Raw genomic sequence first — 22,237 nt, forward strand, 5'->3', positions numbered from 1 at the left:
TTATTTAATACTTTTATATAATTGCAGAGTCAATTGCAAATTCAATATTTTGATGAATATGATGTCAAATGTGTCATTGTACACAAAGGGATTAATGAAATTAAATAATGCTCCAGTCCGTACAGTATTTAGGGTATGAGTATTTAATGCATATTTTACAGTAATAATAAAACACATATTTTAATTCTTAAATTATATATATTAGTTCTAAAATAATAATCTGAGAAATAAATTGAATTAACACTCTGAATTTCAGAAATTGCAGATTTAAAAGTTCTAAAAAAATTTCAAACTGAGAGGAGAGAAAAAGCACAAACTAATAATGAGTTTTTATGCAAATATTTCCTTTTCCAAAATTTATGTAACAGAGCAAATTTTTAATGATCCAGATTCAATGAGTAATATTTGAATTTTCCAAACAAAAGAAGTTACCAGAATTCGCAATTTATCTGCTTCCATTAGCTTTTCTAGAGCTTTGGCTGCATCTGTTCTTTCCAGTTCTTCAAATTCCTTCATCAGCTTTTTCATTTTCTCTTTTTTCAACAGCCGATGATACCTAGATGAAAAACATTATTTTACAAAAGTTCTAATATTTATTCCCAGATCTTGTTAGGTACTTTTACTGCATAAAAACAAGTCATGAATCATCCACCTATATATAATTAACACTATGAGAAAAAAAGGATAAACATTGCACAGATAACCAATTAATAAAAATGTGTATTTTACATGAGTATTACAAAAATGATTTTCTCTTTATTTTATGCCTTATATCCTGACTGAATGCATGTACAATTCGTAGGTAAAAAAAAAAAAAAAAAAAAAAAGCAAGAGGTTTAGAAAATTAAAAATCACTTAATTGAAAAAGCAAATTTCTCTTAATTAAAAAAAGAAAATTTTACTTTGAAAAACAACAACACTATTCAGAATTTTCTAAATCTTGCAAGAAGTTTATTTGTTTATAAAATTACTAATGCCAGGAAACTAAGACAAACCAACTAGAATAGTCAACCTAAAATTTTCTTGCATGTTCTTTTATAAAGCTATTATTCCCTCAGCTCACATAAAATTTAGGACCTAGGGTAAGCAACTACCTTGCATAGCATTGGCAAATAATAGAAATATTGAACTTTGGCATAAATTTAGCATTTTTACTAAATTTATTGCATATTTTTTTTTTTAGCAAATTATCTCTGGCATGTGTTAATAATATCCCAAACTGGAATTTGCAATTTAAGCATGTTTTCCTCAACTAATTGAAACAAAAATTTGACACAAAACTGCACTTGTAGCTATAAAATCCTGTATCAAATTTTATATATTTAAAGTCATTACATTTTTGAATTATTGCATTTACATATTTCTGGAAGTACAGACTGAGAGGCAATCAACCTGTAGTTGAATTTGGTTCAAAATTTGACAGATGTCTACCCTATAGGTTTTAAATCTGTTTACCTAATTTTATTCATCTAGTTCTCTTCACCTCAAAGCTATCATTTTAACTTATATTTAGGTAGATGGTCAAGTAGACTTTCTTGGAATAGATTTTGCACAAAATTTGTTAGAAATCTATAAATTTAATGTAAAGACTGTATACCAAAAGCCATCCATCAAGCTCAAAACATTTTTGAGATATTTTTGTGACAGACAAATAGAAAGACAAAATTAAAAAAAAAAAAAAGTGATTTTTTAACTTGGAGGTCTAAAACATGGAGATTCGTCATAAATTAGAATCCATATTTTTCAATGATTACAATATTTCCTCCATATATGAGAAAATAAAAGGACCATGCCTAGAATTAATTTGCAAAAAGCTGGAAAACATTTTAATTTCTTTAATTATATTTGATAAGAATTATTTGAACATGTATTAATTTTTTTATCTGCTATAGATGAAGAATTTTATCCCCCTCACCCCTCTTCAAAAATTCTTTGCTGTATATAGTCTTATTAAGTCACTAGTAACCCAAGAGTTCTTCATTAATTAAAGGATTGGATTTCTTAAGATGTCTTGTTTATTATGATATATCCAGTAATACATACTTAGAGCTACAGGATTCATGATTAAAAGGGTTACATACAATTAGATTTTCAGGGACAATGCTAATTACAGCTATTATACTTACTTTATTAATGCTCCTTTTTTTCAAGTTAAAATTACACATTATATTTTTAATTATTAATTTACTTTATTACTTTTTATTTTCAAGGGCAGTGACTTCAAAGACTATGATACACCATTCGTCTTTTAATTTCAACAAATCTAACATTCTATACCATGGGTGTACTGGAAATTCAGATATAATAATTGATTCTTTATGATAAACCCGGTATTTAACCTAAGAATTACAAGATGATATCCTATTTCCAATTTGAAAACCAGGTCACCAGTGCCCTCTATAGCACTTGTACAGCATTTGGATCTATCCATGTGACATACTCAATAGCTTCAAAATTTCCAATTATTAATCATATATTCACCATCAATAATCTATCACGAATATTGATAGAATATCTATATTTCCAAGATCTTGACATATAGGTAGATAACTCTTTTTCTTTGGCAGACCTTTTTAAACAAAATTAATCAGATCAAAACATGCTACATTGTCTTAGAGAATGTACCAAATTTCTAACAGTCTTTCATCAGTTGTTGGAAGAGCACTAATAATTATTTGAACACACACTTTAATTTCTTCTGTGAACTCTCTCTTCCTTCTACTGGAATTTTTAAAAGGACATTAGCAATTCCTAAGTTTTTTCCTGATATATAAGGCACCAGATATGAATACTGTATCATTTTCAAATTTATTCTCTCAAGCCAAGAAGATACAAAATTTAATGTTACATGCACGCAAATGAGAACTAACGATTCATGGTCAGTCTTAATATTTACTATAAAACCATGATATAGTCATGGAATTTCCACACATCCAGACTACAAATAAAATTTCTTTTTCAATTTGGGCACAACTTCCTTCAACAGAAGAAAATGTAATTTTAGTATAGGCAACGGGATATTTGGAGTTTTTGACACATTTAAAACAGAAACTTCCTATCCCTTAGATGGAAGAACTTAGTTTGAAAATTCCTATACCTTAGCATTCAAATTGGCTTCTATAATTGCAATTATATAAAGTAACTGTATAACTGCTTTTTTGAACCTCTGCACACCTTTTTTAAAAATCAGGATCCCAAATCCAGCTGGTATCTGTTGTCAGTACTGCAAAAAATATTTTTGTCATGTTAGCCAGATCAAAAACAATCTAAAAGAAGTTCATCATGTCCAGGAAATGCTTGCATTTTCTGTGTGCGTGTGGGGAGGGGGGGGGGGTGGAGTTGTAAGCAAAAATGACATATCTTATAACATTGACATTTTCAGCCTTTTGAATACATATATAATCTTGTATAATCTTTCCTTACATCTTATAAATTCGTCCGTTAGTCTACATACTCCTGTCACATTTTTGAAGCATTCTCTCTTTTCTGCAACACTTCAAGGTTTGAGCTGAATCTGAAAGGAAGTAGTTTAAATTTGAACCAATGAAAGAGAGAAATGAAGGCTGTGCGTGTAGAAGACTCATAATGCAATATTATTTAAGATCCAGAATTGGTGTTAATGATACTAAATATTTTAGCAATGCTAAATTGTCTGAATATAATCTACAGATATCAATGGATAGGTCTCACATTAGATATTCTTAATCATCTGTTAAGATTAATACAGATTTGTATATCCCTTTATTATTATGATTATTTTTGGCATTATAACCATTGGAGCACACCACTTAGAAGCTTCAACTACAGTTCTATAATTTTTTTGTTTAATTATTCATCCAACTTCTTTTAAAAAGTAAATTTCAAAAGAATAGGAACCCTAGTTGTACATGATTAGAATTTTTTAAATTTTGTCTTTTTGTTTCTTAATTTTTTTAATTCCCATGAAAAATTTAGAAAATTTCAATTTTGGACCAAATTTTGGTTTTTGTTTCATTAACTTCAGCAATTAATTCTAGTTTTTCAAAAGCAGTACAACTCAAATGTGATACATGCAAATCTGAAACTAATTAAATATTTCATAAGAAATGTTGTTTCCCATATTGAAGTTTCACCTAAAATTGTCCTAGAGCATTTAGATTTTTCCCAACTAGAATTTTTAAATTTAATTTATTTATTACATGCTTAGTTGTTTCTTCTTATATTTTCTAAATTGATTGGAATGTCTTCTGAAATATCACAATGATATCAATTTTGAATTGGAGAGGCTTATTACAAACCAGAATATTTATTCTCTGATTACATATTATATCAGAATATTCACTTTTACATCCAATTGGCATACTCTGGAATAATGAACATTTTTTTGCATGTATTACGAGCTGCATTTTTGGCTGCACTGTTTTTTGACACATTTTGCAATTTCCATGGCATTTGCCATGGAAATTGCAATCTTCTTTTTGGAATAATTTTCTCTAAATTTACTAATTTGAATTTTATTTTCCTTTCTAATTACCTATATTCATCACTTGGAATAGGCATTTAGTTTATCTTTTTTCTTAGTAAATTTCAAAAGAAAAAAAAAAAAAATCCTTGGTTGCTATTTTGTTTGCAGAATTTAGCATTTTATACTCACGATTTCAGACAAAATTTTATTTTTTCACTACTATTTCAACATGTTTAGTAATATTAACATCTGTTTTTAGTCACAGATCTACTTTCAGTTGCAATTTTTCCAATATTTGCTAATCACATATACAGCAAATGATTCCATTGAGAATATTTAGTGAGAAAATACAGTTTTGCTTAAATTATAGAGTATTATAATATACTCATCTTCTTGTATTTGGATACTTAATTTATAATGATCATAAATTACATTTTGGGTTGGAAAATATAGCTCTCAAATTTGGCTTAAACAACTTGGTAAGAATCAACTTCTTTTTGTTTCAAATGGAAAGTAGTAAGTATTTCTTTGGATTGTGATCCTATCAAGTATGAAAAACAGTTTAATGGTCTGCTACAATTTTTTTTATCAATCCATATGCAAGAAATCTTCCAAATCTTGATATCCATTCATTCCAATTTCAACTTTGGAATGAAAACATTTCTTACAATGGAATTTGGTAAGCAGGCATTGCCATCCTGAGTTCTGTCATTCAAGAAATTCTCATTCATTTCCCATGCTTTAGAATTCGTTTTGATGGGAATTAGTATTTTGTAAACCTTTTTATAGCTGCCATATCTTTTTCAATTGCTTTTGGTTAAAATGAAACACGATACAAAATTAAATGTCAGATGAATTTCGATAAAATTTGAAAATGGATACACATTGTTGACAACCATAATATGTAATGTTGCCACAAAAAAGGAACAAACAATGTACAATATTTTTGCATATTACAGTCCTATTTGATGATGAAGCAGTTTATGATTTTTTTTTAATGAAGATGTCATTTCAAATAAGAAATGCTTTATTGATTCACAAAAATTGTTTGTTAATAATATAATTGATAGGTGTTCTATTCACAGACTGGCAAGCAAAAAGTATGCACTGTTTAAGAAAATTGTTTGTTACTGCATTCAAAAAATAGGGTTTGGTACTGAAACATGCTTGAAATGATGATATGTACATAAGCATTCAACAAATGCAGTATCACATATACAGTTAGATGCAGAATTTTCTGGAACTTTAATTCAAGTCTATTTCCTCAGAAATGTGTCACTTTCATTGGTGAAAAAGTCCAAAAATCGTAAGGTTTTTATAGTTTTGTAATTAAAGCACTAGCAGAAAACTGGTGCAAGTTTCAAATGATTAATTCATAAATAACTAGATTAAAATGATTACCAGCTTTTTATAAATTAATTGGAGGATGTTTTGCCAGTGAGAAGGAAAGGATAGAACACAAATTCACAATAAAATTGAGATAATGAAAATAAATATTGTTATCCTGATCCTATTATAGGCTATTTTCAATGAATATAATTGCAATATATTTAAAGAGACAAGAGTTATGGTAACAAGATAAAGAAAGAAGACATTAGTTACTCATTTTTTAAGTAAAATAATTTCAAATATAGCAATACGTTATTCTAGAAACAAAATGCATGCCTATGAGTACACACCTTTTACTTTTTATTTTATTCTGTCTACGAGCTTTAGCTTCTTGATATGAGATTAGAGCTCGATGCTTCATAAGTTCTGCATGCCTTTGTTTGGCCTAAAATAACAACAATAATAATAATATATCAGAATTTGTGTTCTGTACATAAATGATAAGGATTAAGAATAACAAAAGATAAAGATAACTTTAGCCTTTTGTACATGTTTTAGGATCTGAACACAATATATTAATATTCCTTTAAAAAATTACCTTTAGAAAGCAAGACACTGTAATAAAAAATTTTTTCATTCACTTCCTTCCAATAATTTAAAAAAAAGTTTGAAATTTGTTGCAGTTACATAATTTGCTTTGCAAGAAAATAAGGCCTAGCTAGAATTACATTTATAGGAACGCTTAAAATGGTAACTTTAAATTAAGGAAATTAATTCAGCTTTAATTTTTCAAAAAAATTTAAGAGAATTATCTTAAAAATGATAAAATAGTCACTAGCTTCAATTTTTAAAACTTAGTTTGCAAAAACAATATTACTCTGAGAGCTAAGACATTAATATTAGGTTAAAAAAAATTAATTAAATTTTTTAAAATTTATTTTATTTTATTTTGTTTAAAAGATTATTTTGAAAATCTGAAAACCTCTTCAGAAATAGAAGAAAGAGATAAAATGACATATCAATAATTTAATTAGCTACTTAATCCCCTTTTGGCACAATGGTCACAAAAAACGGATACAAATTTAAAAATTTTCCAGAAAACTTTCCACTAGAAAAATTACTGTGGAAAAAAGCAGCTTGTTTCTTTTCAGCTATAAATCGCAGTGTGATGGAATAATGGTCCTTCTATGGGATTAAATTGGATTCAAATCCTTACATTTTTTTTCACTTTAGTACAGTGATTTTTTTAAAAAAAAGTTCTTAAAGATTGTAATTCTCACAAAATAAATTCATTATACTCTCCCCACATTCTTGATGCATTAATTCATAATTCTGTATAAGATTCAAATTTATTTTTGACCACATGAAAATGGATGTCACTAAAGTGTCCTTACACGAATGCATCATCAATTTAGCATCTTTTCAATTCTACAAGTGAAAAATATAATTTGGAAAACATGATGAAAGTGCAAAACTTGTAACATCTCATTATATGTGAGGTAAATAGATACGGCTACCTGCTTTGAGGAATTTGAAACATTATATATATATAGTATTTATTTTTTGCTTATTAATTTTTTTAACTACATTTTCTTTAATTTTCTTAATTTACAGATTTTAAATTAAGTTTAGAAAAAAATAAATAAAAATGTTTTAAATGTTTATGAATTTACAATATTTATAAACATAATGATCACAAAAAAGGACCATTAAAAAGGTAATAAATTTATGTAATTATCTCTAAAGATTTTCTTAAAGGGTTTTAAAGAGCAGGTCACTTTTTTAAAATTTGAAAAAAGGGTACTGTTTTTTTTAAATGCTAGTACAAAAAATAAAGGATGCCTCTAATAAAAAATCGTTCAGAAATAAGCAAAACTGACTTAGGAAAAATATGAAAAATTATAACATGTTCAAATCATACCTAATAATTTAGTTGCTTATAAAGATGATTTCTTATTCTATATATTTAAAATATAATTATATATACATCAGTGTTTAATATTAAATTTAATAAATGCCATTTTTACCTCTTCGAGACTCATAGCTTTCAAAGCTTTTTCTTCAGCTTCAGTCATTGGTTTATCTTTTTGAAAAACATTTTCACTCTTCTGTAGTAATTCATCTACTGCGACTGCAACAGGATGTTTTAACTGCAAAATATATCATGTACATGTAATAGTATTCGTAATTAAGTATGATTGTTTGCTTTCTAAAATAAACAATACACAAGTTTCTTTTTCTTTTCTTCTGAAAACCTTAATGCAATTTTTCCCCATCACAAGATGGAAGACTGTAATGAACTTTTACAATATGTGGAATTCAGAAAAAACTACAAAATGACATTTTCTTTTTTCAATAATTCTATTTCTCTACTATATTTTCCTATTCAGTTAAATTTCTTTTTGCGATAATTTTGTAAGCAGCGTGTTTGGTTAAAAAAATATGTCTTTACAGATGATGGAACAAACAAGAATAAAGTGAAATTACTAAGTTTTAATTTCTTCTAATTTGTTGGATAATGAATCTCCAAAAGTGAATTATATTATGAGGGGCTATCAACTCAAAAAACATTACACGATCGCTTTTTTTTGTCATATAAAATAAATTAATAGCAAAAATAAATTTATAAACAAGTGCAATAATATATATAATAAAATTAAAGGTACATGCATAACAAAAAAAAAAAGTGTAAAATTCTTACCAGAAATTCAACACTTCATTAAAACAAAATCTGCACAACTAAATATATACCAAAGGATCTTAACAATAATAATAAAAATTTCAAAAAAAAAAAAAAGCATCATGCCTTAATATACCTTATATTATACAAAATTTAAATAATTAAATTGCATAATTTAAGAAAGCAGAGGATGACATTACAAAAACATGAAATCAAAATATAGCAATGTCCTAAAACTCAGAAACTATAAAATAATTCTAAAAAATTGCAGAAACTACCTCCTACTAACCAAAAAGGAATAGAAAAATAACCAATTAAAAAAAGCCATTCTCTACTTTATATCAAAATAGATATTTCAGAAATTTCCATCAATATACAAGAAATCATTAATACTTAAAAAAAAAAAAAATCTTTTTTCTTTTATAGCAAAAGCATTGTTTTAATGTTAAAATTAGGGATGATTTTATTATAATTTAAAATACAAATAATAAACTGCGATATGCTATTTACTAGCACTACACAATCGCAATACATATTGTAGAAGCACTACACAATTGTATTTCAGGAATATCAATGAGCATATATTCTGTAACAAAACTAACTCTATAATTATCATAGAAGAATTACTGTTTAGAATGAAGGATATTAAATTTATATGGCCACAGGACTTGCAAAAACGATTTTCTTTTGCTTCATAAAGTAGGTAGTTTTATATTATAGTCACATGATTTTTTTCAATCCTATGATATTTTTTTTCAATAAATAAATATTTTTGGCAAAGTAATCAAATATGTAACAGTTAATAAAAATTATGGAAATATTTTACATCTTATTTTGTAAAAATGAAGAGAATTAGGTAAAGTTGCAAAAACCTAAAAGGCCACTAAGTACTATTAAACATTGTAAAAGAAAAGCAATAACACTTAGTAAGACGGAAAACAAATTTCAAATGCTAATTTGGTTAGAATTTTTTAAGATTGTGGGGTAAAATAAATTTTTAACAAAGCAGAGATGTGGACTTCAATTAGCAGTAAAATGATGCGAGGAAAGAAGAGAACCATCATATTACTGTAAATTTTATAAAGGGGACAATGATTTTTTTTGACAGAATGAAAAAAGTGGATAGCATAAACTTTTCCATTTTGGGAAATAAAAATAAATGTTGGGAAATTTCAAAAGAAATTCAATTTCAGAAACTTTCAAGAAAAATTAACCCCCCCCCCCAAGGAAAATACAACTATAATACACTAAAAATTGTTTATCTAAAATAAATTCAGAATAATAAGGCATCATTAATTATAAAAATAAAATTATATCAGAATGAAACTATTCTTAGTGAGTTTTGCAAATAAATAATTGGTTGAAAAAATGAAACTATTAGTTCATTATTATTTTTTTGTTAATACCCAAAAATTGAAAAAAAAAAAAAAAAAAAAAAAAAAAACCCTTACCACATATTTTTCTGCAGCACTTTCAAAGTTTTCCAGCTGTACTTCAGGTTTTTTCAATGGGAATATTACTTGCTCAGCCTTTACAAAAAGGGGTGGAAAACATTAAATACCATTAAGAACATATGATCATATATGAAAAGCATTTTAAGCAATATATATTATATATGTATAATAAAAGCTTTAGTATTTGACAATAATATTAAATTAGGAAAATAAATTATTCATGATCAGTGCTAGCAGAAATGTATTAAAGTTAAAAATGTTTATTAATTTTTTATTAAGCATGAATAATCCATAATGTTTCTTGTTCTAGTTGAAATAAGTTAGGGATTGTTTTTGCGTCATTTTAGCTACTTTCATCAATATCCAAGGAGCGAAGTTTAAGCTATCACAATTCCAAACATTATCACAATTCTAATCCAAATCACCATATTCAAAGCAGCAGATTTTATCTCCTTATTTTTTCATTTGTATATATTAAATTTTGTATTGAAATATAAAAGTGATTCAATATTATGCTTCCTATAAAAATTGCAGATTATCATCTAAAATCATCATGATTAATTTTAGTAGTTTATTCCACTTTTGTGGAGGCATCTAAAAAAGAGGACACTTAGAGATAAGAACTAATTGCAAAATATGGGGAATACTTTTGCAACATCTAGGAAATAAAATATGTACAAATATATTTTAAATATTTAATACTAAAAATGAAGAATTAAGATATTGTATATAAAAAATAGAATGTGATTGAAATGATTGTCACTTTTAATAAGAGGCATATTATAGTCATGCATAAAGAAAGAATTGAATATTTCTCAATTTTGAATATTTCGCAAACACCAATATCGTTAAAGAAAAATCAACAGCATAAAGAAATTGATCAGTTTATATATTTTTCCTGTTTAATTCACTTGAAAAAAATTATATAACTTTCCAAAAGGAATATTTTCAGCAATCACAAATAGAAATAAATCCATTTTCAGTTTATTAAAGAGCATGTTATTCACCATTAAGGATACAAGAAATAAATAGAAAAATTTGCTTAAAGAAGTAGGCAAATTCATTTAATATATTCAAAAGTTAAACAAATGAATCTTTGAATTAAATAATGAATCCTATATCATTTATATGACCTACAAAAATAATTTTTTTTGAATATATCAAAAGTTGATGTTTTATTTAAAAAATTTATCAAGATATGCAAAATTTACAATGCTTGATGAAAATATCAGTATTTGATAATTCATTTAAACACATAGTTTGATAGTTTATAAATTTTTGCTTCTAAATATATAATCTATGACTTTATCTTAAGTTTAAAATCACTCATTTCAAATTATCAGAAAAGACTATCTTCATGGAAGAGATTTTTAAGTTTCAAAACACATGAAGTATACATAGAAATATTTTTTCTTTTTGATAAATGACATTATAATAAGTAAAATATTAGCAATATTAAGAAAATAACAATAAGCTTAGAATATATCACATAAATTTTATACATACTGCCCGATTATTGCGAACAACTGGTTCCCATCTTTTTAATTCATCACATATTTTAGTGTAGCCCATAGTCCTTTTTATCTAGAATAAAGAGAAACTCTGTTATGAAATGAACAAAAGTCAAGATAAAAAGGAAAAGGAAATTTAAAAAGCTTAGAAAAATATAGTTTTATTAGTGTATTAAAAGCATATTTTATTAACTATTTTTTACTTTTTTAATCTAACTACATTCAGCAAAAAGTTATTTTCCCATCATCTAAATATTTGACATAATTAGGGGGGAAAAACACAGTGCTCCAGCCATAACCTGATTCTCCCAATTTTTATTTCTTATTAAATAAATGGCACCCTTTTCTCAACCACCATCCAGTTCCGAGTGAAATTTCAAAAGTAATACTTTACTGTGCCTTCTTTATGATGGAAAAAAAACAACAAAAAACCTTGATAGTGTGCAAGTTATGATAAATAAAAAATCTAATCCATTGATTACGCCAGTTTTTAGTTCATATGAAATCTCCCGATTCGTAGTTAAATCAACAAAAATCGTCTGTCTCCTCACAACCCTTTATAGTAAATAAATAAATTTTAAATAAAAGATTGAGCTTTCACTTTTGTGTAATTGAGCAATTTTATTAATTTTCATTTCCAATTAATATCACTTTTTTGCAAGCTAAATTAATAAATAAGATTTTTTTCCCATTAATATGCAATCAAATTTAAAGTAATATTTTCTTTTCTTTTGATGCATTTCTAGAATTTATTTAATCAAAATTCATCAACATAATTACACTAATATCATTAATATGGCCTATTAAGGCAACTAAAAATAATAAGAAAAATTTACTCATGTCATTTAACATCGATCAACTTCATTTTAGCATAATAGAAGAAAAAAAAAATAAAATTAAATTACATTTCTGCAATAATCATGGAATATTCTGATTGGTTAGCTATATATGAAAATTGGCGAAACAGTCTCGAAGCTGAAGGCTTTGTCTAAGTTTCAATTTGTAATATATTCTGAAATAAAAAGGGGAGGTAGAGTAACTAATAAGGATGCATTTATGGACCAGGAATTTTTGATACAAAATAAAAAAAATTTAAAACTGGTACATTGGCTGTGGCTGGAGAACTCTAACAACATTTTTGACTACTGCAAAAGTACAGTGTAGCAGGCAGCACTACTTCAATTTCTCTGGAAAATGGAACAAGAGGCATAGAGCCAAATGATATATGCATGTGTTACGAGTATTCAAATGAAATAACCAGTGGTTAGTACAGACTCATTAAATTTTCTTAATATTTTAAACATGGATAAATCATCATTATACATATTGTGGAATCTTAATTTGTTTTTTATTTCCTTCAAATGCATTACAAGATGAAACCTGTAGAATGAATCAAAACATAATTAATTTAATAAATGATAATAACATTCTAAAAGCATTAAAATACAATAAAATAAATATAAAAAAGCAATAATACAATAAAGCCATAAAATTAGTATACATTTACTTCAATGGAACCTCAGATAACAGGTTTGTGAATCTTAAAAGAACTCTCCAAATCTTTGTCCAAATATTCAATTTGTCGTTGATGCAATCTTCCAACACAGTAATGAATGGAATTTTATTAATGAAAAAGTACCTAATAATGTACTTTCTTCCAGAACATACAACAGTACAAAATTTTAAAACATAAAAAAAGAGAGAGAGAGAGAGAAATCTAATAGCATTAATAACTACCATATTAATCCTACCTTTGTCATTTGGGGTTTACTCAAAGGTACAGATAAACTTTGGAGTTTCTTCACATTTTTCAACTGTTTCTTAACTGATTCAGTACCAGACAGCTTTTGGGATGTTTTTATCAATTCATTCAATTTAATAGTTTCTTTGCCAACTGCGATAAAAATAAGTTTTTTTCAATTAAAACTGAACAAAAATTTTAACAATACTTATCATACCAAAGGACAAAAATAGTCAATGTTTTTACATAAAACAATGATAGCAAACAAAGAAATTACTGGTCAAATATACAATTTCAGCATAAAATAATATTAAAAATGCATCAAATGGAAGTTTAAAATGTATTTTATTTTGAGGATCATTTTCTTTCCTAATCATTTATCGACCAGATGCTTAACCAGGTATAATGATTGATAAAATTTTAATTAAATCTGTTATGCACAACTTCAATGTGTTCTGTACCTTAATTTTTTTTTCGTCAAACCCAAATTTGAATTGAGAACTGACTAACATGATAACGCTCTTGCTGATGGGAAATATTTCATAAAGAATATAATGATAAAAAGTAGAATAATTCAGAATTGAGGTTTTGTATGTATTACAGAAAATGCCATAATTTAATACCTCTGAGGCTTATTCAATAAAATTTTCTCTGATTCAATAAGAATTCCTTTTGGCACATTAGAAAACAAAAATAGATTCTCATCTAAATTAATATTTTCAAATTCATTTTAATCCTAAAGGAAAAAAAAAAATACTACATAATGAAGTCAATATAAGTAATAAATTTATTAATATCACATAATTCAGCATTCAGTGTAAATTAAACATTTAACATAATCTCTATTGCCTCTTAAACTAAATTTCTTGGGATTTTTGGGCCATGAGAAGTCAATACTTGGAAGAAAATCAGACCCTTCACGGGGGGGGGGGGATCCTGTTTGAAAATGAACCTTGATAGACTTTATGCTGCATTCATTTTATCTTTCATTCCCCCTCCCTTCAATTTTGTTCCGTTTTATATAACTTAAGCTTTTGAATATTTCTAATTTGGATTTATTGATATCATATAATTCAGTATTGCGTAATTAAATAAATAAATAATTATAATCAAATATATTCAAAAGAACTAAAGTTGATGAAATTTTTTAAAGCTGGCCAATTTTACATAATGTTGCAATAAATATTTCTGTCACTTTCTTTAATCAGTTTTCTTAAACTATTAAATTTTAATCCATATGCATTTAAATAATGTCAAATTAAGGAAATAAAATAAGCACACATGCATTTTAAAAAATTTGTGGCAATAGAGATCATATTAAAAATAACAAAAATTACAAGTTGTAAATCACTTTTTAAGCCTTCTTAATAACTGCAGCTATAAAACAGTTAAAATAAGATTTGCTTGCTTAAATGACATGTTAATTTGCCTAATTTATTTTTCTATTTTCATTCTTGCAGATGCTATGGTGAAATGAAAATTTCAATTCCCCCTTTTGAGCTAGATTGCATATCTACGAATTCATCCAAGATTTTTACTCTTCTTACAATTTGTTCTAAAGAAGATTAAAATCTAATAAAAAATTCCTTGGTTATCATGTTAACAAGATACCATGAACAAAGTGACATACGCACATAAACATATTATATATATGTGTAAGCTTGAATAGAGAGTGATTTGGGGTTGGTGAAAATCTGCAGAAAATATCCTGAAATTGGGTCAGAAAACCATTGCAACAGGTAATCGTACTATAAGGAATCTATCTTATTCATTGTATTATAGTAATTCTTTACTTATTTCTGAAGAAAAAAGAATTTCTGAAAAAATTTCTGAGTAAAACAAAATTTGATTTTTTAAAACACCAAAAGTATGTTTTAAACAGAAATCATTAATAATGGAGAAAAAAGTTTGGTTTTCAAAGATAATCCAGGATGAAATATTTCTAGTAAGACTTAAAAATAACACAAATTTGAAACTTTGTTGTAAAAAAAATTAACAAATTAATTAAAAATGAAGTAAAAAATTATATAATTAAATTTGTATTATTGAAAAATTAATTTTTGGAATTTTAAGAGACACACACACAGAGAGAAATCTTTATTACTATTATAAATATATTAGTATAAGTAAAGAAATATGGCCAATAAAAAACTATTGGGGTGATTATAAAAATTTAATTTATTTAAATTCAAAATGTATTGATATTTACAAAAATTAAGTTTAAACATGAATACAGAGTGGACAAAAAATTTTAAGCAAAATGGCATAAAAGGCTTATTTTTAAATCTGTAATAACTTTCATAAATAATGCTTAGTTAATAAACAAGCAATTTTCAGAAATAATTACAATTAAAATTGCTAATAATTTAAAAAATAATAAATTTTAGCAAATAAGCTAATACTAATAGCCAGAATAGCAAAACTTTGAGCACAACAATTAAATAAAAAAAAAAAAATAAAAAAAACTTTTGAAATAAATTATAGAATTTCCATTCAATGCCTTCAAAAATATTTTTTCCCTAAAGTGAAGATTTTTTTTATTGGTCTTTGATTGAAAATTAACTGTAGATAAGTCTTCAATTGAATTAGAAATTAAAAACATTAATAATTTACAACCGATAGAGATACAAGATACAGACTTAATTTAGCAAATACAATAAAATACATATTTTTATTCTCCATTTTTTTTGTTACAATATTTAATTTTAACTTAGAATTAACCAAAAGCAATATAAATTGCAGATGATAATTTAACTTTATGTCGATAATAAATTAATGATGAGAGAAAAATTCAGATTAAAAATAATTGAACTAATCAAGTTCCACTGAACTTCAAATTTGAAAACTTAAATATTATAAAATAATTTTCTTTTTTCTTCTTACCTTCAGTTAAATTGAATTCGGATACATCTGCACATGCTTCTGATCTTTGAGTAGCCATTCTGTTATGAGAAAAATTTTGCTTTAAATTATTGTATGGTATTTGACGATATATATTTAAGTAAATATGCAAATTCATTCAAATAATTTTTATTATTTCAACAGGAAACATCTCAAACACAGACAACCAATGAATAATTAACATGTTAAACATTTGGTTTAAAATAATATTTCTCTAATGCCCAATTATTTTGTTTGCAGCAGAAGGCAGGTTTGAAGACATAGACGAGACGTTGTATTTTTAATTTCGTTTTATTCTCTCTCGGGAGGCAGGTATGATTATTTACAAGAAGGCGCAGTGCGGCACAAAAGCAGATGTAAAAAAAGGGAAGAAGGGGCAAAACAAATGATCACTAGTCTTATATAACATGGAATTTCCAGCCACGTGCCAATTCAATACATATGGTGACCTTTGAGAAGGGCAACAAAAGTATCACCTTCACTCTATACGTAGAACTGATTGCACAGTAATTTTTAAACAGTTTCAGTTGAATTATTAAACAGAAAGCAGAATTGTATCAGGAAATAAGAGAATGAAATTACTATGGGCTAAATTAAGATAAAGCTTTGGAAATTAATTTGAATTAAATTAGATTTTAAAATATCATTACACACACACACACACACACACACACACACACACACACACACACACACACACACACACACACACACACACACACACACACACACACACACATGCATGCTAAGCAACATAGTGGCAGAGATTTTTTTCTTTTTCTTTTTACTGATGGCAATGATTAGTTTGTTTTCAAAACAAAAACCAATAGCCTCTACCTCTTATATATAATTTCAATACACTCTCATGTAAAACAGTTTTTCCTTGTAATAATATAAACAGTTCAAAAGAGATGGGAATATGTGATCTGGAAAATGTCTAAATCAAAACTACAACAGTAACTGTCAAAGAAGGAAAATTGCATTATTTCATAAATTGAGGAGAACATCATTGAGCAAAATGATAGTTGTAACAATATGATTGAACTATGCAATTTTTTTCATACACTTTATTGGAAATGAAAAATATACTAAAAACATGCTAATGTTGTTATTATAGTAAAAATATGCTAATGTTGTTATTATAGTAAAAATGTGCAAATGTTGTTATTATAGTAAAAATATGCAAATGTTGTTATTAGAGTAAGAACAGGCAAAAATGCCATTCATCTTTCTGACTGAAATTTCCAATGCAAGCAATCTGTTACGAACAATTCCCTAATAGATTAATCTTTTCATTGACTATAAGAAAAGTTCAAAGTCATATTTTTAAAAAAATTGACTAGATTTGTCGAAAACTGTTTTAAACCATGGATAGTTGCTTATATGTTTTTCCAAAAATAAAGTAATAAGATTCTATTTTTAACCTCAATTGGGGTCTTTTACAAATTAATCTTAAGGAATAATTAAAAAAAGTAACTCAATAGTGAGTAATTCCAATTTGCAATTTCTTAGATGTCCCAAAATTATCTTTAAAAATTGACTAAAATAGTACAGATTTTTAATTTTTTTTTTTATAAATCAGCTAATTTTAGTTGTAGAACAATAGTTTTTTTTGTTTAAAAATTTATAGTATTAAGAATGTTTTACTAAATGTGATTTGATATGACTGAGCAACAATATAATTAGAATTTGCAATTTTTTTTTTCAGATATACATTTACTGACTCAAATAATACAAAATAAAATTCTTCAAGTAATTTAAAATACTTTGTTTGGAACTATATGTCTATCTCTACCGGTTTAGAAATTAGCAATTGGGCCACATTAAAAATGGACACCCTGCAGATTTATGTACATAGGAATGCTTTAAATAAAATTAAAAAAGACAGCTATATTTTCATAAATGATAATGGTGTATTTCTTACAATTTATATTACTTTTTGAGTTTCAAAGAGAATTCAGTAAATGTTCCTTACATGTAGAAATTATAATAATATTTGATGCTATATATAAAATTGAAAGAGGAAATTCTAAAGCATAGGATAAGAAAGTCCATATTAAGAGGCTTAATAATTAAAATTAATTTATGTTGAAAATAAATTAAATAGCATATTGTTATTTTAGGTCGAACTGGATATTTTTTGAATAGATACTCTATATTCAAATGATTTTTCTAAATTTTAAGATTTTATGAAGGAAAGTTTAAAAAAAGAGACATATTTGTGGAATTTATAACAAAATGAAGAAAAAAAATGAAGGACACCCTTAATTACTACAATTCTACATGGGCATCATTACTTGAATGAAAAAAATGAAGATGATGATTGATTTCTTATCTCATCCCCAGTAATATAGCATCATCATGGGTAATCATGACACCAGTAGTATTCTATTCAGGTAATTCAAGCTCCTTATTTTGGATTGATATAAGGTATTGATAAATTTCAATAACTTTACAAAAGTTCAATTAGATTAATGAACATAAAGAAGAATATATATATCATAACATATGCTGAAATATTTTTTTAAAGAATAGCTATTTTTTAACTGTTCATTTGGAGAAGCCCCTTTTATTAAATATGATCAGAAATATCTACACTCAACATTTCATCCTTCATACATTCACCCAACATTATCATTAACCTGTGAATGATTAAGTACACAGGATTAATTTGCTTATCATATATCAATAATTGTAATGATTTTTTTTTGTTTTTAAATTCAGATGAGATTAAAGACATCTTGTATCATAACTGACTTTAGAGTAAAGAGCAAAAATGTTTTAAAAGTAGAAAAATCTTTTTAAACATGAAATTGGAAAATGTGATGCTGATACTTTGTATACAATAAAGATTAATTGTTTATAAAAATTACAGAAACAAACAGCAAAATGAGTTTCACCTGTCACTAAAATAAATGCAAATATTTATGATGATTAGATTACAAAAGGCATGAAATAGATGACAGAAATATTGTAAAATACAAAAATAGGAAATAAAGGGTACATATTACCAAGAATGCAATAAGCATGATACATTATACCATTTTTGCCACATTAAATTTTCAATAAAATTAGTAATATTCAAAAAGTGGATCACAATCACCGAGAAATTTGAATACTGATGATGTTTCATTAGTTCCTTAAGATTTGGTGATAAGAGTTATTGTTAAGATTCAGAAAGCTTTTGTCTGAAGCTCTGCTAATAGAATTATATTAAAATTACATTATCTTTCTGAAATGACAAAACTGATTTAGCATATAAAATACATCAAAAACCTATAAAACAGTTATTAATATAAATGTCATAATAATTTACTTCTTTAGTTTCTTCTTTTTTGAAGAGTGGCTGTCAATGTTTTCATTAGCAACATCAACAACTTCATCACTAGTATTTTCCTGAACCTAAAATATTTGGAATTGAATTCTGTTAACTACATAAAAAAATTAATTAAAAGTCATAAGTAAGAAGGAATAAAAATCCAGATAATTAAATACGTTTTTACATTTTACACAATTATTATGAAGCACAAGTGCAGTTTTAATGAAGATTCTTATGTTAATTAAATAAATATTTTTTTTATCAACCTTTCAGTAAATACACCCTACATATTAATATGAAAATAATGTGTATATTTCTCAGATACATTATTATAAACTATATTTTAAGAAGTCACTAAAATTAGGTTATAATTAAGCAAGGGTTAGTAAATATAATTATTAATTTGTATTTAAAAACGAATAGAAATAATGCAATCCTAAACAAAAAAAAACAATATAAAATAACTAATCAGTTCACTAAATGAAGTGAAAATAATACAAATGAAATTGTCAATAATTACATTTATGATATAATATTGTAAAAAAAGATATGGAAATGAAAAATTAATTGAAACTGGGATATAAAAAATATATGTGGGTTATATGTCAGTTTCATATTTATTTCATTGAAATGTTGTAGTCTAAGCAAATATGCTTCGAATGCTCTAAATCCAAACATATAAATTTTTAACAAGTCTCAGAGATAGCTCTTGTATTTCAAAAATAATTAACATTCTGATTTCCCCTGCAATAATTGGAGGGAAAGAAAAAAAAAAAAAAAAAAAAAAAAAAAACTGAATGCAAATAAAGTATTATGAAAAGTCATGTGTATGTGACAGATACCTTATGAGTTCAGACACTATAAATAATTAAAAATTACGTCATCAAAATCTCTACATCAAAATTATACAAATATGTATTTACACAAAAATTGTAATCAAGCATGAAAATAGGCTTAAACTTTACTAGATGTGTAACTGACTTGTCTATGGAAATTGATGTTTATTTCAAAATGACTTTACATCATCTTAAAAAAATTAATGATATAAATTTAATGAAACAAATACATTCAATTACATACTTTTGCCAATGTTAACATTAAAACTAAAAAATTGCTTCTTTTTTTAACATTAAATTCAAAATAGGATTTTCACTTCTGCTTTTATTTTGTAATATGTATACTTAATTTGCATGTATTCTTGCAGTAGACTTAATTCACATTGTTTAGTAGTAACAAATGACATTAAAAAACGAAAAGGCATTTTATATAAACTGTGTAATACTTTAAAAAGTCAATAATCTGGACCAAAAAGCTAGTTGCTAAAGGCAGTTTGTTCTTTAGAAATCACTGATGAACTATGAAATAAATATGATTAGGAATTTTTAAAAATCAATAAGTTAATCTATACATTTTTAGAATGTACAGTATTCAGGGTGATATATATAAATATTATAATATTAGGATATTACCAAGCTAAAATTTAAACATAAAATTTTTTTCAACCTGATCAATATTGAGCATATTATATTAAACTAAACATGATATTGGTTTTACCTAGAAAATTGAATGGAGACTAAAACAGGAAACATTATATGCTACTTAAAAAAAAAAAAAAAAAAAAAAAAAAAAATTAAAAAATGAATACAACAATAAAAGTTTTTTTCATTAGGGAGAGGTATTTTTTTTTTTTGTTTATTTGAAGATTTTCTTCTAATTTAATTGTTATTGTACATAAATGTATTAAAACATTATTTATTTGTGTACATAAAAAAAGTATTAGCAGAACAACAAATACATACTGGAATATCTGATGCATCCAGTGTTTCACTTGAGTTTTCACCCTTTTCATTCAGTACATGTCTAAAATAAACGAATAAAAAAAATAAAATTCAATGAATTGCATATTACATAGCAAATGCAGGTAACAGAAAAAGTATGGCGGTCGTGGCATACTATTAAGTTTTATAAAAATCATACAATGAATTCCTTACATCAAAACTTTTTAAAAGAACAGTAGATTCAACTCTGTTTAATTCTATTTCATATTCATAAAAGTTGCCATCGAAAGCGGCAATCTGATCCATTTCTTACACAGTCATAACAAACAAACAAAAAATCGGAAATTAAATTCATAAAATGGTTTGTAATTTTTTTTAAACACATATATCTGTGGATGGTTTGTTTACAAGTGACATTAAGTAGCAGCATGGATTTTATAGAATAATAAAATTGAACGAAATGAAATATTACCTTTTATTCAGTTTTGTTTGCTTTCTTTTCTTCATATTTGCACTATTTCAACTAAAATATTAAAGTTTACCGAAATTTTAAGATGACTTTACTCACACATAAACACGTGTGTTTGAAAGAATATAGTCAATAATGTAAAAGTAAAAACTGCATTTCTGCGCATGTGCCGGACAGTTTAGCAACAGCGGAATTACACAATTTGCCTGCTTTTACCGTAATACATGTCTTGATTTGATAAGCAAGTTCATAAATGGTAAAGATTAAATAAATAAAAAGAAGAAGTAGGCAAGATTGGCAGAAGAAGAGAACGTATCTCAATTAGATTTATGCACAAAGATGAAGAAAGCATTTAATCCTTTTTCAAGCTTTGAGAATTCGCTTAGTTTGAAAATTGCGTCAAGCTGCATTTAATTTTCCCTTCATAATTGCTATTGAGTTATTTTTGAAGAGGGGTAACACTCTTTGTTTTTTACCTCCAGAACAATAATCCTTTCGGTTGTATCAAATCAAAGTGATCGTTAAAAACATGGGTAGTAGTTTTGTTGCTATTGGCGATAGCGAGGACCGAACTCCTAATGTGTAGGTTCGTAGCCGAGTAACAAAACCAT

The 22,237-nt window shown here is 26.0% G+C and overlaps 1 protein-coding gene across 1 annotated transcript in view; it reads right to left on the minus strand.

Annotated features, from left to right (window-relative positions):
- LOC129962023 (U3 small nucleolar RNA-associated protein 14 homolog A-like) overlaps positions 1-21,788 on the minus strand; it is a 36,630-nt gene extending 14,842 nt beyond the window's left edge. Inside the window, exons 1-10 of the mRNA XM_056075693.1 lie at positions 21,630-21,788; positions 21,179-21,239; positions 19,377-19,462; positions 16,043-16,101; positions 13,170-13,312; positions 11,414-11,491; positions 9,905-9,982; positions 7,801-7,923; positions 6,124-6,218; positions 433-556 (exon numbers count right to left, since the gene is read on the minus strand). Coding sequence (XP_055931668.1) covers positions 433-556; positions 6,124-6,218; positions 7,801-7,923; positions 9,905-9,982; positions 11,414-11,491; positions 13,170-13,312; positions 16,043-16,101; positions 19,377-19,462; positions 21,179-21,239; positions 21,630-21,664 — 882 coding nt within the window. The 5' untranslated portion in view covers positions 21,665-21,788. The remainder of the gene's footprint in view (positions 1-432; positions 557-6,123; positions 6,219-7,800; positions 7,924-9,904; positions 9,983-11,413; positions 11,492-13,169; positions 13,313-16,042; positions 16,102-19,376; positions 19,463-21,178; positions 21,240-21,629) is intronic.
- Positions 21,789-22,237: the final 449 nt, after the last annotated feature.

Source organism: Argiope bruennichi, chromosome 2 (genome assembly GCF_947563725.1).
Source record: "Argiope bruennichi chromosome 2, qqArgBrue1.1, whole genome shotgun sequence".
In the NCBI taxonomy this organism is placed as follows: Eukaryota; Metazoa; Arthropoda; class Arachnida; order Araneae; family Araneidae; genus Argiope; species Argiope bruennichi.